The sequence below is a fragment of the Chanodichthys erythropterus genome, chromosome 10 (assembly GCF_024489055.1).
Source record: "Chanodichthys erythropterus isolate Z2021 chromosome 10, ASM2448905v1, whole genome shotgun sequence".
NCBI lineage: Eukaryota > Metazoa > Chordata > Actinopteri > Cypriniformes > Xenocyprididae > Chanodichthys > Chanodichthys erythropterus.
The window spans coordinates 14389768-14408687 of NC_090230.1; the positions used below are offsets into that span (position 1 = coordinate 14389768).

At 36.5% G+C, this 18920-nt stretch overlaps 1 protein-coding gene across 1 annotated transcript; it reads left to right on the forward strand.

Annotated features, from left to right (window-relative positions):
* The first annotated feature begins 8999 nt into the window (after positions 1–8999).
* LOC137028135 (complement factor D-like) lies at positions 9000–13997 on the forward strand. Its single transcript, XM_067396897.1, has 5 exons — positions 9000–9060; positions 9187–9337; positions 9444–9582; positions 13481–13732; positions 13845–13997. The coding sequence occupies exons 1-5, from the start codon at positions 9000–9002 to the stop codon at positions 13995–13997; spliced, it is 756 nt and encodes a 251-aa protein (XP_067252998.1).
* Positions 13998–18920: the final 4923 nt, after the last annotated feature.

An 18920-nucleotide genomic window follows, 5' to 3' on the forward strand; every position in this document is an offset into this window, starting at 1 on the left:
TTATTTCCACCACGTTTTATTTCACATTTCTTTTCGTTACGCGTTGCCTCTCCTATTGAGGTATTTAGTCCGCAAACATTATAGTATTCTTACCGCGACTGATTTGGCTCAGGACCAGCCAGCTCACACCTCACACGCGCTCAATCGTTCTCTTTCTATCAAACCTGTAAACCGCATTCACCGGTTCCAACTCTATAGCGAAAATGGTAACGCTTTAGATTACAGCCCGGAAAGTACTGCGTAATTACAACGAATTTACAGCATAACTTTCAATAATTATAGTGTAACTATACAGTAAGTATGTGTAAGTATAGGGGAACAATATGTGAAGTATTGGGAATAAAGGGGTAACAACCAGGAAAATAACAAATTATTTATACTGTAAATATTTTATATCTAAGGGGTACTTATGACATATAACTAAGGGGTAAGTATGACATTACGGGCCGTAAATTAAAGTGGAGCTTGTTACCCTCTTATTTCATGTAGTTACAGGGTAAGTAATTAATAAAATGCAAACAATCTGATATCACTGACTCCGAAACCTTTATTTGAAAAACAACTTTATTAAAAACAGGTCTACAACACTTATTATTCATTTTTTTAAATCAACTTTTCATTTCAAACTCTAAAGTCCTGACAGAAAGTAACAAGTTTTGTCCTTTTTTTGGTTGTTGTTGTTTCTCGCTTGGCTTCCACCTGCTGTTGTTTCTTAGCTGATGAATCTTAAGAAGGAATCTCATTGCTGTTCTGTATTATAAGAAAATACAGTACACCCCGAAATTTTCTCATGGTTTAGGCTATTCATCTTTTCGCTTCTGACCAACTGTCAACAGCAACTGCATGAGAGTCGACTTTGCGTTCGACGAAGCAACTTGAATCTTTCATGACGTTCTCGCGGGAGATTCATGTGAAACTTGCGCGAGAACTGCCGTCTCTGTTATTCTGTCTTGTTTGTTTCTCATTCTCATTATCTGCTATTCTGTGTATTTTGTTGTGAGCATTACTAAAAAAATAATAATAATAATAAAAAAAAAAAAAAACTGACGGCATCCAACATCTGCGTGAGTTTCTCGGCACGCTTACGCCACGCTTCAAGTTAGGTCAAGCATGAACTCTCAACCCTCGCATGCACGCGCAGAAGACAGCTGGTCGAAAGTTTTAAAAATATTCAAATATTTGGTATTTTTCTTACAAATACGTATCGTTTCACTTCAGAAGACATCGATTTATCCATTAGGGTCGTATGGATTACTGTAGTTATTGCTGTTTGTGCTGTTTGATGCTTCGACTTTTAGGAACACGTGAGTTTGCATTATAAAGCGTCCCCAGATGATTTATTTTTTTCCTAAAATCCTTTTTGTGTTCATCTTAAGAAGGAAAGTCGTATACATCTCAGATGGCATGAGGGTAAAAGATGAGTAAACGGTGAGCACATTTCCGGGTGTTCTGTATTTTTTAAATACAGAATAGCAAATGGGATTCCCTCTTAAGATTCATCAGTGGAAAAAAAGAAGAAGAGGAACAAGAGGAGGAAGAAGCTAAGCAAGAGAAACGAATAAGAAGTGTTGCAACTTTAAATCTGTTTTGAAATAAGTTGTTTTTCAAATAAAGTTTTCCAAGTGATATGACTGTTTACGTTTTTATTTATTTATTTATTTATTTTTGTATTAATTACTTACCCTGTAACTACATGAAACAAGAGGGTAACAAGCTCCGCTTTAATTTACGGCCCATAATGTCATACTTACCCTGTAACTATATGAAACAAGAGTGTAACAAGCTCCGCTTTAATTTACGGCCCGTAATGTCATACTTACCCCTTAGTTATGTCATAAGTACCCCTTAGTTATAAAATATTAAAAGTATGAATAATTTGTTATTTTTCCTGGTTATTACCCCTTTATTCCCAATACTTCACATATTGTTCCCCTATACTTACACATACTTACTGTATAGTTACACTATGATTATTGAAAGTTACACTGTAAATTTGTTGTAATTACACAGTACTTTCCGGGCTGTAATCTAAAGTGTTACCCTGTTCTCTGTGCGGCAATTATATACGCGCGCAGCTTAGAGGGAACATTGCCTGCAGCCCATTTTCAGGGTTGTGATCTATATGAACAGACTGTCCAATGAACAGGTTTTCAAAGAGTTTAGAAGAGGGAACGTGTCTGTGTGTGTAGAAATCATCAAGCTCTCTTCGTTGAGGGAAACATCTATAACAGCATCACTTACCTGTCATTACTGATGTCAACAGCTGCATCTAGATGGACAGAGAAAGACATGAGCAGACTGTACTTAAAAATATCTGTACTTTAAATTTATCTGTACACATTTACCATGATAAAGCCACTTGAATCTTATACTACACAAAATAATTTTAATAAATCTATCATTGTGTTTGTGTATTATTTTAAAATGTTTGTTTTTAATAATAATAATTATAATTATATGAGCGTTTAAAATAGTCCGTAGGTGTCAGTCTCAAGCAGCCAATGACATGAGAGAAATCAAAGGGTTGTTCACCCAAAAATGAAAATAATGTCATTAATTACTCACCCTCATGTCGTTGTCCACTCTTTTTAACCATATCTAGTGATGGCCGATGGCCATTTTCCCTGGTTGTAATTTGTCGTCTACAGTATTTTTAAGTCCGAGTTTTTGGTTTAAATTAAAAACCTAAACGATAGGCTAGTTATCGTCATGATTCATATTTTTGTCTCGTCTTCGATATCATTGACGAAATCAAAAAAGACTTCAAACATTTTCGACAGTAATCTCGTAAACGAAATTATGATTTCCTGAGTCTGATTGCCTTCGCGGACGAGCGCATGCGCCTAAAGATTTTTATTATTATTTTTTTAATTAGTTAACAAACATACAATATTGAATATAAATTGATGGTGACGGGAATTTTTTTGTAATAAAACATTTGACCCTGTTGTCTTGCTAATGCTATGTTCAAACAATCTATAAATCTGAATATATATAGGCCCTATATATTATATATATATATATATATATATATATATATATATATATATATATATATATATATATGTATATATAATGTTTTTGCATTATTTGACAAACCTACAGGCCTATATCAAAGATAATGCCACAGAATAGAATAATTTTATGCAAGTGAAATTTACCTTGTTATTTAGCGTTTTTATTCATTCATTTTCTACATGTCTTCATTGTCACAACCATATATAGGCCTAATTAAAATACTACATGGTGGGCAATAAAGTCATTTAACATTAGCAATTATGTCTCATATTCATAAAGACAACATTTTGAAAACTGCAATAACTAGAGTACTTTCAAAGACTGGCTTTTATTAACTCCTTTATTGAAGAGAGTGAATGTACTTGTATTTGTGTGATGGGTGATTTTAATGCAGATATATCTGATGTGAAGTCCTCATTTGGTCAGCATTTAACCCAATTCTGTCAGAGTAACAAGCTATGCTTGTCAAGTAAGGCCCTCTTGCCCCATGACAGCTACACATATGTGAATGAGGCTTGGAACACTACCTCATGGCTTGACCACTGTATATGTACTGCTGACGCTCATGGAAGTATTGTGAAGGCTGAAATCTTGTATGGGATGGCTACAACTGACCATATACCTGTATCTTTTATGTTGAATTTGGAGAGCCTGCCTGAGCTCATTGATAAGGATAACCATGCACAACATAAGGTTGAGTGGACTAAACTCACTGAGAATGATTTACACTATTATTATAATCTGACTGAAAATTACCTAGGAAATGTTCAAATTCCTTACAAAGCGTTAATCTGCAGTGATATCAATTGTGTTAACCAGAATCATAAAGATGTCCTCTGTCATATGTATGATGAAATAGTGACAGGGCTAACTTATGCTAGTAAATCATTCTGTAACAGAAGGTATAAGCAACATAATGTTAGACCTGGATGGAATGCGCATGTGAGGGAAATTCATAAGCATGCCAGAGAGGCCTTTAACAACTGGGTTACTGCTGGTAAACCAAGAAGTGGCCCTGTATGTGAAGCGAAGAGACAAACATTAAACAGTTTAAAGGGATAGTTCACCCAAAAATGAAAATTTGATGTTTATCTGCTTACCCCCAGTGCATCCAAGATGTAGGTGACTTTTTTCTTCAGTCGAACGCAAATTATGATTTTTAACTGCAACCGCTGCCCTCTGTCAGTCAAATAATAGCAGTGGATGGGAACTTCAACTATAACAGTAAATAAAACTTGCTTAGACAAATCAAAATTAAAACCTGCGGCTCGTGACGACACATTAATGTCCTAAGAGATGAAACGATCGGTTTGTGCAAGAAACCGAACATTATTTATATAATTTTTACCTCTAATACACCACTATGTCCAACTTCGTTCAGCTTCCTGTTAGTGAGGTCAAAAAACGCGTTCTGGTGACGGAAGTGATGTCTCCCCCATATACTTCAATGAGTAAACGAAGTACTTCAAGCTGAACGAAGTTGGACATAGTGGTGTATTAGAGGTAAAAAATTATATAAATACTGTTCGGTTTCTCACACAAACCGATCGTTTCATGTCTTAGGACATCAATGTGTCGTCACGAGCCGCAGGTTTTAATTTTGATTTGTCTATGGAAGTTTTTTCGACTCTTATTGTTCAAGTTCCCAATCACTGCTATTATTTGACTGACAGATGGCAGCAGTTGCAGTTAAAAATCATAATTTGCGTTCGACTGAAGAAAAAAGGTCATCTACATCTTGGATGCCCTGGGGGTAAGCAGATAAACATCAAATTTTCATTTTTGGGTGAACTATCCCTTTAAATATGCTGTTTGATTCATAAAAAAAATAATGAGCAAACATTCCGTGCTGACTCTTTAGCCCAAAAACTGTTACAAAATGAAGTGCAATATTTTTGGAAAGAAGTAAAAGTAATGAATGCTACTAAAGTCCCCCAACCTTCTACCATTGAGGGGGTTATTGGGCCTGAAAATATTGCTGAACTCTGAAGAAAACATTATAATGATTTATTCAATTGTGTTAAAAGTGAGTACTTGAATATTGGTGATGTCTGTCATGAAAATGTGGTAGTCACAGTTAAACAAATTAATGCTGCAATTAAGGAATTAGCTTTGGGTAAAACCAGTGGCCTGGATCAGATCTCAGCAGAACATTTGAAGTTTGCCAGTCATAAACTGGGGGTAATGCTTTCATTATGTTTCACTGGACTATTAATGCACGGTACATTGCCCAGTTCTATGCTGTCTGTTCTGTTATTACCAGTAATTAAGGATAAAACAGGAAAAATCTCCAGTATTGAAAACTATAGGCTATTGCATTAGCCAGTGTACTATCCAAGGTATTGGAATGAATACTTTTAGAGCACTTTCAGCGTTATATTTGTGTCACTGATGAGCAGTTTGGTTTTAAAAGTAAACATGGAACTGATATGTGTATTTACTCTTTAAAAGAGGCAGTAAGTGAGTACAGAAGGCAGAACTCCACTATGTTTCTGTGCTTCTTGGATGCCTCAAAAGCCTTTGAGCAAACTGTTTGAGAAGTTGAAACAAAGAGGGGTTCCCCATATTTAATTCGAATTATACATTTTTGGTACACACAGAAAACAATGAAAGTAAGATGGGAAGACAAGGTGGGATCCTGTCACCTTTGCTGTTCAATTTGTATGTGGACGATCTTTCTCAAAGACTCAGGTGATGTAAGACAGGATGTATGCTGGGTGAGAGACTCCTAAACCATCTACTCTATGCTGATGACCTGGTCGTCATGTCTCCTTACTCTGCAGGACTGCAGCAGCTGCTGAGAGTCTGTTCAGATTATGGAGAACAATATGACATTGAGTTTAACTCTAAGAAGAGTGTAGTAATGGTTGTAAGAACAAAAGAGAACCTAAGTCTGTGTTTTCTGTGTTTTACCTCTCTGGAGAGGAGCTTGCTGTTGTAGAAAAGGTCAAATATCTTGGTCACATTATCAGGAGTGACCTATGTGACAATGAAGAGACTGTCAGAGACAGTATTGTAAATTGTATGCACAAGCAAATATGCTGGCACGCAAATTTCACATGTGTTCAAATAAGGTAAAAGTGTGTCTGTTTAAAGCTTACTGCACCCTGCTTTACACTGCCCATTTGTGATTCAGTTTCAGTAAAAGTAAATATAGGAAGTTGCAGGTTGCATATAATGATGCACTTCACATGTTATTGAAGGTCCCTCGATGGACAAGTGCCAGTTTGTTATTTGTTCAAAAAAATTTTCCCACACTAAGTGCGGTGATTCAGAATTTTGTGTATACATTTATGAAGCGCCTTGAACTCTCACAAAATTATATTATAAATGTTTTAACAATGCCTGAGCAGAGCACTATCAGATTTAGCTCTGAGCTCTGGAGACACTGGAGAAAGTGCTTATATGGTTCCTAATTTGTTATTGTATTATTTTGTTGTATTGTTATTGTTTGTTTGTATTGTTTAAATGTTTTCTTTTATGGACCTTTTATGAGTCTGAAATAAATCTTGAATGAATGAATGGTATAATAAAGTGAGATTCTTTAGCTCAAGGAGTTTTTTTCCTAGACTGGTCCAACTAAAATACCACACCTCAAAGCATTTTCAGTGTTTTATTTCAACAGAGAGAGAGAGAGAGAGAGAGAGAGAGAGAGACAGAGACAGAGACAGAGACAGAGAGAGCGTATGAATTTCTTGAATTTGTGTGGCACGTTTGGCAGCAGAGTCTCTGACAGCGATGTTATCGCCTTGCTACTGAGAAACACCATGTATTTTGCAGCAGTGAAACTTATTTTATCTATAAAATACTGCAGGCAGCACTGATAACATGTTTCTGTGCACGAGTCTGTATGTGTGCATGTGGTTTAGAGAGAGCAGGAGAAAGAGATAGATTGTGCTGTAGTGATAAAACAACATTTAGTTTTAAACTTTTAATAGTATGACATTTTTATCCTGTTGTTTGTCATGTTTATTTGCTTGATCAGTGCAGTCAGGGCTGTATATTACCTCATATTGTGACATATTTAAATAATTAAACACTGTGTTGTCAGAGTTGATATTGTGGCTTTACTTGCACGCCATTATATTATTAACAATCTACCAAAATTAAGCTAAAATAGCTTTAATCAATTGTTGTGCTATTTTATTACTAAATATTGTGTTAAATCTTTTTGTCAACTTGTTTTCTTTAAATTAGGACAGGTTTTGTATTCATTTTTGAAACTGATTGATCTGAAGTTAATGAAAGCTAATCTCAAAACTACAGCATTTATCAGAGGCGAAAGCTAATTTACCATAAGGTGGCTAACAATGCGGCTTAGTTGAAGCCCACATCTGAATACATATGAACGGTAGCTTCACTGTCTTCAGTGAATTTTCTAAAGAATGAAGCCAATACATCCAAAAAAGAGGACAAACAAAGTATTACCCTTAATAATATATCGTTCCAGCCAACCTAATGGAACTTCAGGGCCCTTAAACCGCATCCTATAGGAAACCGAGGTTTATAAATATAAAGAGACCTACCAAGTCAATTCCAGCAGGCCCAAATGATATACTTACAAACAGACACTGAGCGTAAAGCAACACCTGCCTGACCTGCTGCCGCGTATAGAGCATAGGAGCCTGCCTATATCACGAGATAATTGTTCCCATCTCACCAGTAGGAGGCATTGACGCGTACCCATACTCCATCAACACCAGCGAATTAACCTGCTGATGTTGATGAATACGAGCTGAATACAGGTTCTTCCATGCCTTCTCGATCTCAGTATGAAGATCAAGAAGGAATGGAAAGCTTACAGTGGTTGGAGGATTATGGCAAAAAAGGAACCTTTCGACGAACAATCCGCAAGCAGTTTCTTTCTTAACCTGCTCCAATGGCAGCTGCAGTCTGCCAGAGTTGCGTTCCATTATCCCACACAGCTGTATATACGCGGGGGCAGGGTGGCTTTGAGGATTCAGGAAGCTCACCATCTTCATCCTCATCAGCCATCTCCTGCTCTCTTGTTTGGCTTAGAACAAGAAAAGCAATTGCTGCTGAATCTAATGATGTCAAAGACAACACATCATCATAATCACACAGCTTCTCTCCCATCAGCCGTCGAAGGTCATGGGGAATTTCACCCCTTTAACTCTTCAACAAGCTACAGTTGAGAACCCTGTGAGTCTCTACTCTGCCTCAGCAAGAGTAAGACCCAAACACTTTCAGAAATGTTTGTCAGACATAATTTGTCTTACCTTAATACTGGTTTGTTAACACTTGCTTTCAAACAAAACAGTCCCTGAAGACGAAAAAAATACTGACTGCTTCTCTAGGCGCTCCTTATATACTTCCACAATGATGACGTCATAGGCTGTCGCCAGCCAATAGGATTGCCGTGATTTGATAATTGATAATTGACACCGGTTCTTGAGGAAGCGTCCCCCATATGCGTTCAAACGCAGCGTAGAGTTCCATATCGAAAGGGAACAGCATGTTACTGTAGAAATTTGGCCGTTTTTTTACAGCAATTTTTTTAAGTTTTTGCATTGCTAAAGTATAGAACATGTTTTTTACAATGTGTCGACCAATCAGAAACAAGAATTTTAGAGAGCTGTAGTATAAGCTGGGTTTTATTGGTATGTGCTGATTAAGTTGACATAGAATGTCTTTCAGCCATAATGACAACTAATTGTAAGGATAGTCCTTGTATATCCTGGATCAAAATGATTTGGAACGATATTGTGCTTTTAAGGGTAACAAAATACAACTACATTCTGAGCTTTAAAATATTCCAGTACCAAAATGCATGCATACATGCCTAATTCTTATCATCTATCATTAGACTGAATGCAAGACTGAAAAGATTAACAGGAACATTATCTTTTCATCACTCTGTTATTCATACCGCAAGAAGAATAAAGACTCTAGTGACTCCACCCCCATTTACAGTATATTTATACAGTGTTTTGCCATGAGAAATCAGTGTCATCTTCATCATGACCATCATCATCTCTCTGCTCCTGCTGGCCTCTCTGCTGCCACACCTGACCTTCACTGGTGAGACTGGTGATTATATAACAGTATATTATGATGATTTTTAAGATGATGTTTAATTTTATGTGCTGAATAAGTTGACTGACAGCACTATCTCTCTCTCTCTCTCTCTCTCTCTCTCTCTCTCAGCTCATGTGAATGTTGGTATAGTGAACGGCACAGAAGCCAAACCTCACTCCAGACCTTACATGGTTTCTCTTCAGAAGAACAGGGAACACATCTGTGGTGGATTCCTCATTTCTGATCAGTTTGTCTTGACTGCCGCACATTGCTGGAATGGGTAAGAGCTTGTTTAGGAAACATTTTTGACTGACACAATGATTGCAGTGCAACCACACAGTGTATCATATGACATAAATGACCATCATGACTTTCTCTTTTAACAGAAAAGAGGTTCTGACGGTTGTGGTTGGTGCTCATGACTTAAGAAACAGCAAGAGTTCAAATCGTATCGATGTCCTGTCCTACAAACCACATCCAAACTTTACATTCAGTTCTACTCAGAATGACATCATGCTTTTGGGGGTAACAACCTTTAAAACTTTTAGTTGTTCAGATAGTTTCTGATCAGGATACAGTGGCAAAAGGTGATGTTTGAATTTCTATTGCAATTTCTTGCTGTAAGAAATAACGGAATAACGGAATGCGTAGCAAAAAAAAAAAAAAGAAGAAAGAAAAGAAAGAAAGAAAGAAGAAAGGGAACAATGCATAAAATTTGAAATATCATTGGTAAATTTACTGTCATTGTCATTGCTATACACAGCGAAAAATTATATTGTAGGAAATAGGCTTTTTTAAAGTGCCCCTGTAATGCTATTTTTATGGTTTCTAATTTTGTTTTGCAACGTAAGCAATGACGTACATCCGAGTCAACGAGACCGAGGGAAGGGCATTTAAAAACCGAACTGGAACGCAGCCCGAGTCTCTCTAAACTCCTCCTTTCCACAACCCTACTCTGCTCTGATTGGTCAGATGGCCCGGTCTGTGATTGGTCTATAGTCAGAAATGAATTACGTCACGATGTTTTCACTCCGCGTTGCATTTCGGGAAGGCGCCGCCATATTAGCAGGACACGCTATCCGTTGCTATAGTAACTTCTTTAGTGAACCCTAGATAAAGCGCAACAGAGAGAGAGAGCAGATTAATTTAATAAATAAATTTTGCGATACATACATAGTGATGTCAAGCAGTTTCTCTAAATAATGCTGCTTGCTAATAACTTAAACTTAAAAATTTGCTTTTAATTGCTTAAAGGGTCTGAACTCTTGCACTGTGCCGCACTGACACCATAAAGCATACTACGGACAGAAACCCAGATGAGCCCAGATTATGAACGCAACACATTTAAATACACGTCTTTTCCTCCCATAAAGAAAAAGATAGTGCCAATAAAATAACAAACTTAGTAAACACTATACTAATAAAGCACAGAAAAATTGGGTTATGCCGAATTTGTTTTTTAATATCATTATAAGGCTAAATTAAGCGACGTTTCTCAACAGTTTTCTATGTGATGAAAACGCTCGTGAATTTAAACACGTTGCGTTCACATTATGGGCTCAAGTTTACTTTATTAGTAAGATGTTTACTGAGTTCGGTCTGATCTATCACTGTCTTTCTTAGTACTTAAGTAATAAGTACATTATATCGGTTTTCTATGGGAGGAAAAGGTGTTAGTCTCTCCCGATAGAGCCACTTTCCTTTCACTTCGTCATTATTTCATTCAAAGGAACTGCGGCGTATCGCAAAATTGCAAACAAATATCACGCTATTTCTCTCGGTCTGAGCGTGGCTGCGTCCGAAATCGCATACTTCCCTACTATATAGTATGCGAAAAACAGTATGCAAGGCGAGTAGTATGTCCGAATTCATAGTATTCGAAAAACAGTAGGCGAGAAGTACCCGGATGACCTACTACTTCCGCCCGAATTCTGTAGTAGGCATTCGATGGACGCTGCGCTATCCCGTGATGCCACAGGAGAGGATTCTTCATATTCATATTCAAAAATGGCGGAACGCGGCGATATGCAGCCATAGACAGTAAAAGAAATGGACACAGCGACCCCATTGGAACTCAATTGAGTCAAGTGAAGCCCATTTTTAGCGATTTTTAGCACTTCCTTTTCTGACGCGCAGACTCACACTAAGCTTGATGACGTCCGCAACCTGTCTGACAGATGTAAATCTTCTAGTAGCTGTGCGTGCAAACTGCCATCGTTAATCTTGCAGAGACGGCGAACTTGAGCGGGGAGTTCTTTGGCGTGAGTGAGCAGGAGTAAGTATTCTGATTAATTATTTTGTATAGTATTTTAAAATGTAACGCCAGTACGCCATATTAAGATAATCTCCCCGATTGCCTGCGAGCTTCTCCTCCTGTCTGTACGGTAATTTCGCTACTGTGCGACAGAGAGCCGAGTGGTTATGACGCAATCGTTAGCTTATTTTTACAAAAACTGTTTCTACGGGGCCATAATGTAACATAGAAGGTAATGGAGCCCTTTATACATTGTCGTGTATCTTTGGAAATAAATAATGGACAAATGGAGTCTTTAAACGCCTCAGATGTAAAGTTATTCACTGTCAAAGTGACGCCAAAATGAATGGGAGTCAATGGGGATGCTAACGCAAGTGAAGTTCTGCTACAAGATGGCGGCACCCGGCCGACTTCAACTTCCGGTCGACTTCCTTGGGCACTGTATGCGGCTCATTCAAGTCCTTAAGTACCTCAGGAAAAACGGTGTTTATTGTGGTTAAATTGCACTTGTTTAACATTATGTAAGTAAATGGCTGACTTATTGAAAGTTTAAACAATGTAATGAGAAGATTAAGAGTTGGCTGTAAAAAGATGTTTAATCATTATTACTGACAGCACATCAAGCTAACGAACAGGTCGAGATAAGTTACATACGCTTGCTAACACTGTTTTATTTAACGGAGACGTTCGTTGTTAAGCAGTTTAATGAGATTAGAAAACGGACAGCAACATTCAGGCGGTAGTAGTTTATAGGGCTCACAGTTTGTAGTTTTTTTAGAATATGTATATTATTATCATTGTATTTATTTGTATATATTGTATTTAATATTTAGGCTGTGTTGTGTATTTCTCTCGCCCTCTCTGTCTATCTACACATTGTTTATTTATATATAATGTATTCAAGTTTGTTCATTGATTCATGTCTTTTGTTTCTCGTGTATTTTTATATGCATTAATTTTTAACAATAAATTACTTAATTTAATTGCTTCAAATCAGCCTCTGTCGTGATATTCACAGATGTATTTTTATTCTGAGGTAAAATTTCCTAGCTAAATAGGTGATTATACTTTGGCATATTTAAGCTGTTGAAGAAAGCGTGATCTGCGAGCAGCTGACCGACGCCTCCTTTAAGCTGTTGATTGAATTATTAAAAAAATAATGCATTAATATGCATTAATAAAAAAAACATTGCTGATAAAAGCGGAGTAGAGCAGGCCCTTTAAATTTCCGCGCTGTTGTGACGACGCATGACAAGTGACATTAGAGACTTTAAGCAGCAGCTGCTGATACAACGGCAACGGCATTCTGGCGTTCCATTGCGCATGCGCAAATTTAACTGCTACTTCTTGACATTCTACTGTAACTGTCTACTACGGCAGGGTAGCCGATTTGCCGTAGTCGATAATACGTGACAGACTAGATAAGTAAATGTTATGTTCTATGGTTATGTGGTATTTTAGTTGTATCTGTATGTCATTTAATGCCAACAGCAACCATTCTCTTGCTTTTATTTACATGTAATGTATTGTTTACTATGTCAAATGATTAAATGATCCACGCCATCCTCTTTGTTGTTGCTTAGTGATTTTTGCGTTCTTTAGCTACGGCAGTTGACAGTTTACTTCCAGTCGTCGTTGCCGTTCCATCAACAGCTGTTGCTTAAAGTCCCTATTAACATGGCGGATGTAGTACGTCCGAATTCCATTCATACTACCCATATTCATACTATATAGAACGTACTGTTTTAACGGTCGAGAAGTACATTCAAATTCAAATGTAGTACCTACTCATGCGATTTCGGACGCAGCCTGTCTCACTGTCAAAGTAACCATGGCAACGGATAGCGTATCCTTCTAATATGGCGACGCCTTCCCGAAATGCAACACAAGTCAAAGTGCTGTGACGTAACATTCTCATTCTCTATTACTATTACCATATCTGAATTTCAACTCTGGGGGCTTCCTCAGCACTTTTACATAGCAATACAAGCAGTATAGCATAACTGGGCCACTTTAAGAGGCATGTAAAGTAAAAATGCTTAAAATATATAACAATTCATCTTGGCCTTGAGGGCTTTTGTACTAAATACAAACAGCAGTATAATCAACTGAAGTTCAGTCTTGATGATTAAATCTTTTATTATTAACGGTTGTGTTTTTGAATTACAGCTACAGGAAAAAGTTGAACTAAACAATGTTAAATGGATATCATTACCAAAGAAAGGAGAAGACGTGGCAACAGATACTGTCTGTAGTGTTGCCGGCTGGGGATCACAGACGATTAATGGGGAACCAACTAATCGTCTAATGGAGGCAAATGTGTATATAATGAACAACACAGAATGTGGCAATAAATGGGGAACGTTCCAATTCTCAGCCTCACAGATGATGTGCACATATGGCCATAGTGGATCCTGCCGTGTATGTACAAAAGATGATTTACATTCTTTAATAGTTAAGTTAATTTCTGAACTTAAGTTTAAACTGATACAGTATGCACTTTAGTGACGTGTTGATCTCTGTTTCTTCACAGTATGATTCAGGAGGTCCTTTGGTTTGTGGAAACACTGCAGTTGGTGTCACATCATTTGCATATGACAAGCTCTGCAATTCACCTGACTATCCTAATGTGTATACTAAGATTTCACCATATCTTGAATGGATCTTGAATGGATCGGCAGCATAATTAGAAATGTGAAGTGAGTTAAGTTCTTAAATTCTTACGTATGTAACTTTCAATAAAGTATCACATGGCAAGCATTATTTATTCAAAGAGTCCTCATTGTCAACCATATATAATGACAATATTACATGGGAGGCACAAAAGTCATTTCACATTAGTTCACCTGGTGGCCATCTTGGTTACACCTTCAATTTTCATTTGTTCAAGTATGGCTCATATCCGTTTAAATGGGGAAAGATTAAACACTGCAAAACCGTTGGTCAATATTAGGGATAAAATCGGACAAATATGGTATAATAAATTATTTAGCTCAAAGCCTACAAAAAATAATAATAAGAAGAAGACAAAGTAGTCAAAATAAAATAAAGGAGTGGCCCATTTTATGCACCCTTAGAATGACTTTTTGAGAGCTGCAAATCCTTTGACATCTTTTAGTCAAACTCTTCTGAGAATATGAAGATGAACTATTAAGATATCTCAGTCAGCATTTGTACTACACAAATTTCCCACTAAAAGTATGAAACAATGTTACACAATATACACATTAAAACTAAGAGGTGAAGTGAATAACGTTGATTATATCATTACAATGGCACCGTTCAAGGGCTGGGATATATCAGGCAGAAACTGAAGTCAGTTCTTAAATTTCATGAGTTGGGAAACTGGGCAATATAAACACAAAATGAAAAGACGAACATTAAATGCTCATATTTTGTGATGATTTTGTTATCATCAACAAGGAGCTGACTGATCCTGCTTTAGCTTGGTTTTCTTTGCCACCACAACAAATGTGTTTTACAAACACACAGTTATGGCAGCCAAAGAAAAGCTAACACAAGAAGTACGAGGACAAAGATCCCAACTAAAATTCTTAATAAGATCTTCTGTAGACGTCTGACAGAAATAAAGTCGTCTGGTTAGTAATAAGTGAAGCTGGTAATGCTGATTGTGGAGTTGTTTAATCCTCCTCTGCTGAAATCTTGAGAGATTTAATGTCTTTTATTTACAGTTGATTTTACCAAATACTCAATCATCAGTTATTGGATCACTTCATTAACTCACCAATGTCAACACTGTTTCAGTGTTTCTTCTAACATTGTGTAGATTGGACTCATATAAACGCTGAGCAGTGTTCAATGAGGATTTTGCTGGGTATGTTGGACATTTCAGCATCTATTCAAACAGTTTTGTACCTGTAAATGTTTTATTTATTTTATTTTACATACAAACAGGAAAAAAACTCAAATAGTTTTTTCTTAAAAAAAAAAAAGTATTTATATGTATGTATGTATGTGTGTGTATAATATACATATATATAAAGTATGTGTATTTTATGTCTGTGTCTAAGGGCAGCACAAGTGGCTCAGTGGGAAGCACTATCTCATCAAAACAAGAAAGTTCCTGGGCCCTCATTTATCAACAGTGCGTAGAAAAGGTTCAATATTTTGTCCAACGAATGAAATTTAGAATGTGCCCAAGTACAAGAAAATCCGCATTTATCAAACGTGCGCACGCAGTTCTTACGCACATGAGTAAGCAATCATTGTTGATAAATCCCACATGTGTGTAAGTGCCATGCTCGTTCACGTTCAAGGTCATTAGCATTCGGAAACGCCTCCAATGAACCATATATGGTGACAAAACGTCCCTTTAAAAGTCACGTGATTGTGTTTTTTCCTCACCGCAATCGGTCTTTGTCAGGTGACGTCACACTCGTGAAAACCGAAGTGCATTATGGGTGTCGCCGCCATTTCTGAGGTATCCAAACAATCTCTGTATCAGTGCAGAGTTATTTCTTCTTTGGCTACTTTTCATTGTAAAAATGGCACACTTTTGTTGTGTGAAAAGCTGCAATAATATGTCCCACGATAGAAAATGTCAAAAACTTTACTACGAGATTAGATTTAGTCGGTTTCCTACTTGAAAAAAGGCTGTACGGAGAGTATGTAGAAGCAATAACAGAGGCGCCGGATCGCATGGGTTGCCGCGGTGATCGCAAAACATCACTTTCGTCAAGATATCTCCATTCATGTATGTTTGCTTTCTACATTTCACAAAGGTAAGTTAGAGGTTTCTGTTTTCTAAAGTAGAAAACGTTATAGCAACGCATTGTTTTGGATTGTATGTGCTATGAAACAAGTCAATTTAAACTGAATCCCTTTACTTGAATATGTCTACATTTTTTTTCTTAATTTTGCTACAGCATTTTTATACTTAAGGTACGACATTTTTGCTCTGTATCCATATACTGATTCTTATTTTCTGACTACTTTTTACAGCTGTGGTCTGTGGACCTTTTCATCATTTCATTGCAGATCAGCCTGCTTAAAGATTATGGAGACTGACCCTGACTGGACACCATCCCTCCCTACATTAAGGCCACATCAGCATTAAACACAGGCTGTGTCTCAATCAGCTCCCTAGTTCATTAGTTAGGGCACTGATCAGGACGGTCTCAGTCACAAAATTTGTATACACAATATACTGATTCAAGAGCTCAGAGCTGATTGAGATGCACACACAGATGTAAGGAAAAACAATCCAGTCAGCTACTTGGGTAAAGTTGGTTTTATATTTGCACATTCAGACTTCTGATAAATTGAGACTTTCCAATAAATATGCAATAAATTAATGTTTGCGAATTTTAAGCAGCGACATGATATTGACAACCAACGATTGTCAACTTATAACATTTTTCACAGTAAATCAAAATAGGCAAGTATTGTTTAATGACATATTTACTTGTGAATGTCCACTGAATGTCCAATGTAGTGTGATTAACAAGGCTATTGAATACGGATGTGCGAATATAAAACCAACTTTACCCAAGTTAGTCAGCTAACACTATGGTCCATCAGGCTGGAGAGAGTGATCATCTTCACACTGAGAAGATGCAGGAGGCTGGAGGAGATGGTGATCTGCATGTGCAGAAGTAAACCGACTTGATATGTACAGGATGTCTGATGTTTGTTTTGGAGATGATGATGTTAATGTACTATACGGGTCTGCCAAACCTGGGAACCTTTATGGCGTTATTACAATTTTTTTTTTTTTTGTGCCTCTGCGCATGTTTGAATCTTTTGTAGAATTGTTGTGTAAAAATGTGCTGATGCTTTATCCAGTCTTGCATGAACAATAAAGCATGTATAATTAAATTTTTCAGGGTGATTTGTAGATTTATGTTATATGCACTTATAGTATTAACAGGATAATTAATAATATACACAATCTGTAAATCAGATATTTAACTTGCATGACATATCTTTGTTTTTATTATTAAGGCTTTTGGACAAAAAAAAAGACTCATAATGTCATTGACCCAGACAACACAGAGGTAGATGGAGGACAATAATTTACAAATTATTTTGGCTCTAAAAGGTATACTATATCAGAATGTACTGTAATAAAATACACTATTAAATTCTACATACATCTCTGATGATGCCTTGTTTATTGGAACAATGTTTATAGTGTTATACATTGGTTTATGTACTTAATGCAATAAAGAAAAAAAAATGCATGAAAAAAAGGGTAGTATTAGTTCAAAATTCTTCCTGATAATACTAAACCATCCTTAATCATGCACTTGTTATATACGGTAGTTAACACGACATCATCATCATTATCGTTACTATACTGTGTTATCGCAGTCCTTCCTTCAGAACATAAATAAATCCTGCACCCATTAGTGAAATATCTGTGAGCTTCGAGGGATTTATAGTTTTTAAATTGTTCACTATGCGTTTATGCCATAAACAAGACAGTTAACAATATTTAAGTATGATGATTTAGGTAGCAATTCGGGGGTCAGTAGCACTCCAACTTACTGCAGTCAGTTCGTACAGATCTATGTTATGAATGGATGGAAATTTCTCCAAATAACGGTCCCTGGCATCTTTGGTGAGTTTATCGCGATATGAAATTTTAACTTTGTTCTTGTGCTTCTTCATATTTGCGAGTTATTTGCTTGTTATCTCAACTCGTGTAATCTCTTTCATTCTCACAGTCAGCAGGGATACCACAAATATGGCGCCGCGGTGACGTCACACACAACAAAATCACGTGTCTGACAAAGACCGATAATAGCAAAGAGAGCTCTTGCCAAGCAGATCAGCATGATCTTGGAAAACGTGCTTTCTGGAGCGCATTGTTTGCAAAGTCTTCCAATAATGCAAGATAAAATAAAATAAAGATAAAGTTTACTTAATTTTTACTTAAGTTTTTGCACACATAAACTATTTAAGTAAATTTCAAATATGGGTTTAAGTTACTCTACTTAGCGAGGATAAGTAAAATTGTAAGTAACTTTAACTTTATTAGTAAAAGTTAAGTAATTTCTATTTAGTTTAAAACTCTCTTGCAATACATTTTACACAAAACAATATAACACTGAATGAAACCATGCTGTTGAAATGTATGCTTTTACTTAGAAGCATCTAAACAGATAATACAAAAGATATTGTGTAGACATCATATGTACACATTAAAGTAATGCTATAGTTGAACACAGAGACCTCAATACTTGGTACACAACACACAATGACGGTAACATTCGATGGAACATTTTTGAGTGTGATTGTGGCATTTTGAGTAGAAAATGAGCTCCAAATGTCACAAAATGTTAAGTTACTAAACCTAACCACAAAAGGAATGATAAAACAGTGTAAAAACAGCAAAAAATTGACCTCATTAATTATTCAAGGCCCAGTGCATGAAGGGAACACCAGTATCAGAAATAATTATATAATGTTGATGTTTACACTGTAATTTCTACACGCTTAAATTGAGTACTACTAAATAACTTGCATTTGTTTTGTTTTGTTTTTCTGTATTATTTACTTAACCATAATTTTTTTGTTTGTTTTTTTGTTTTTTGTTTGTTTTACAGTGACACCAATTACGCACTGTGTGTAAAACTAGACAATT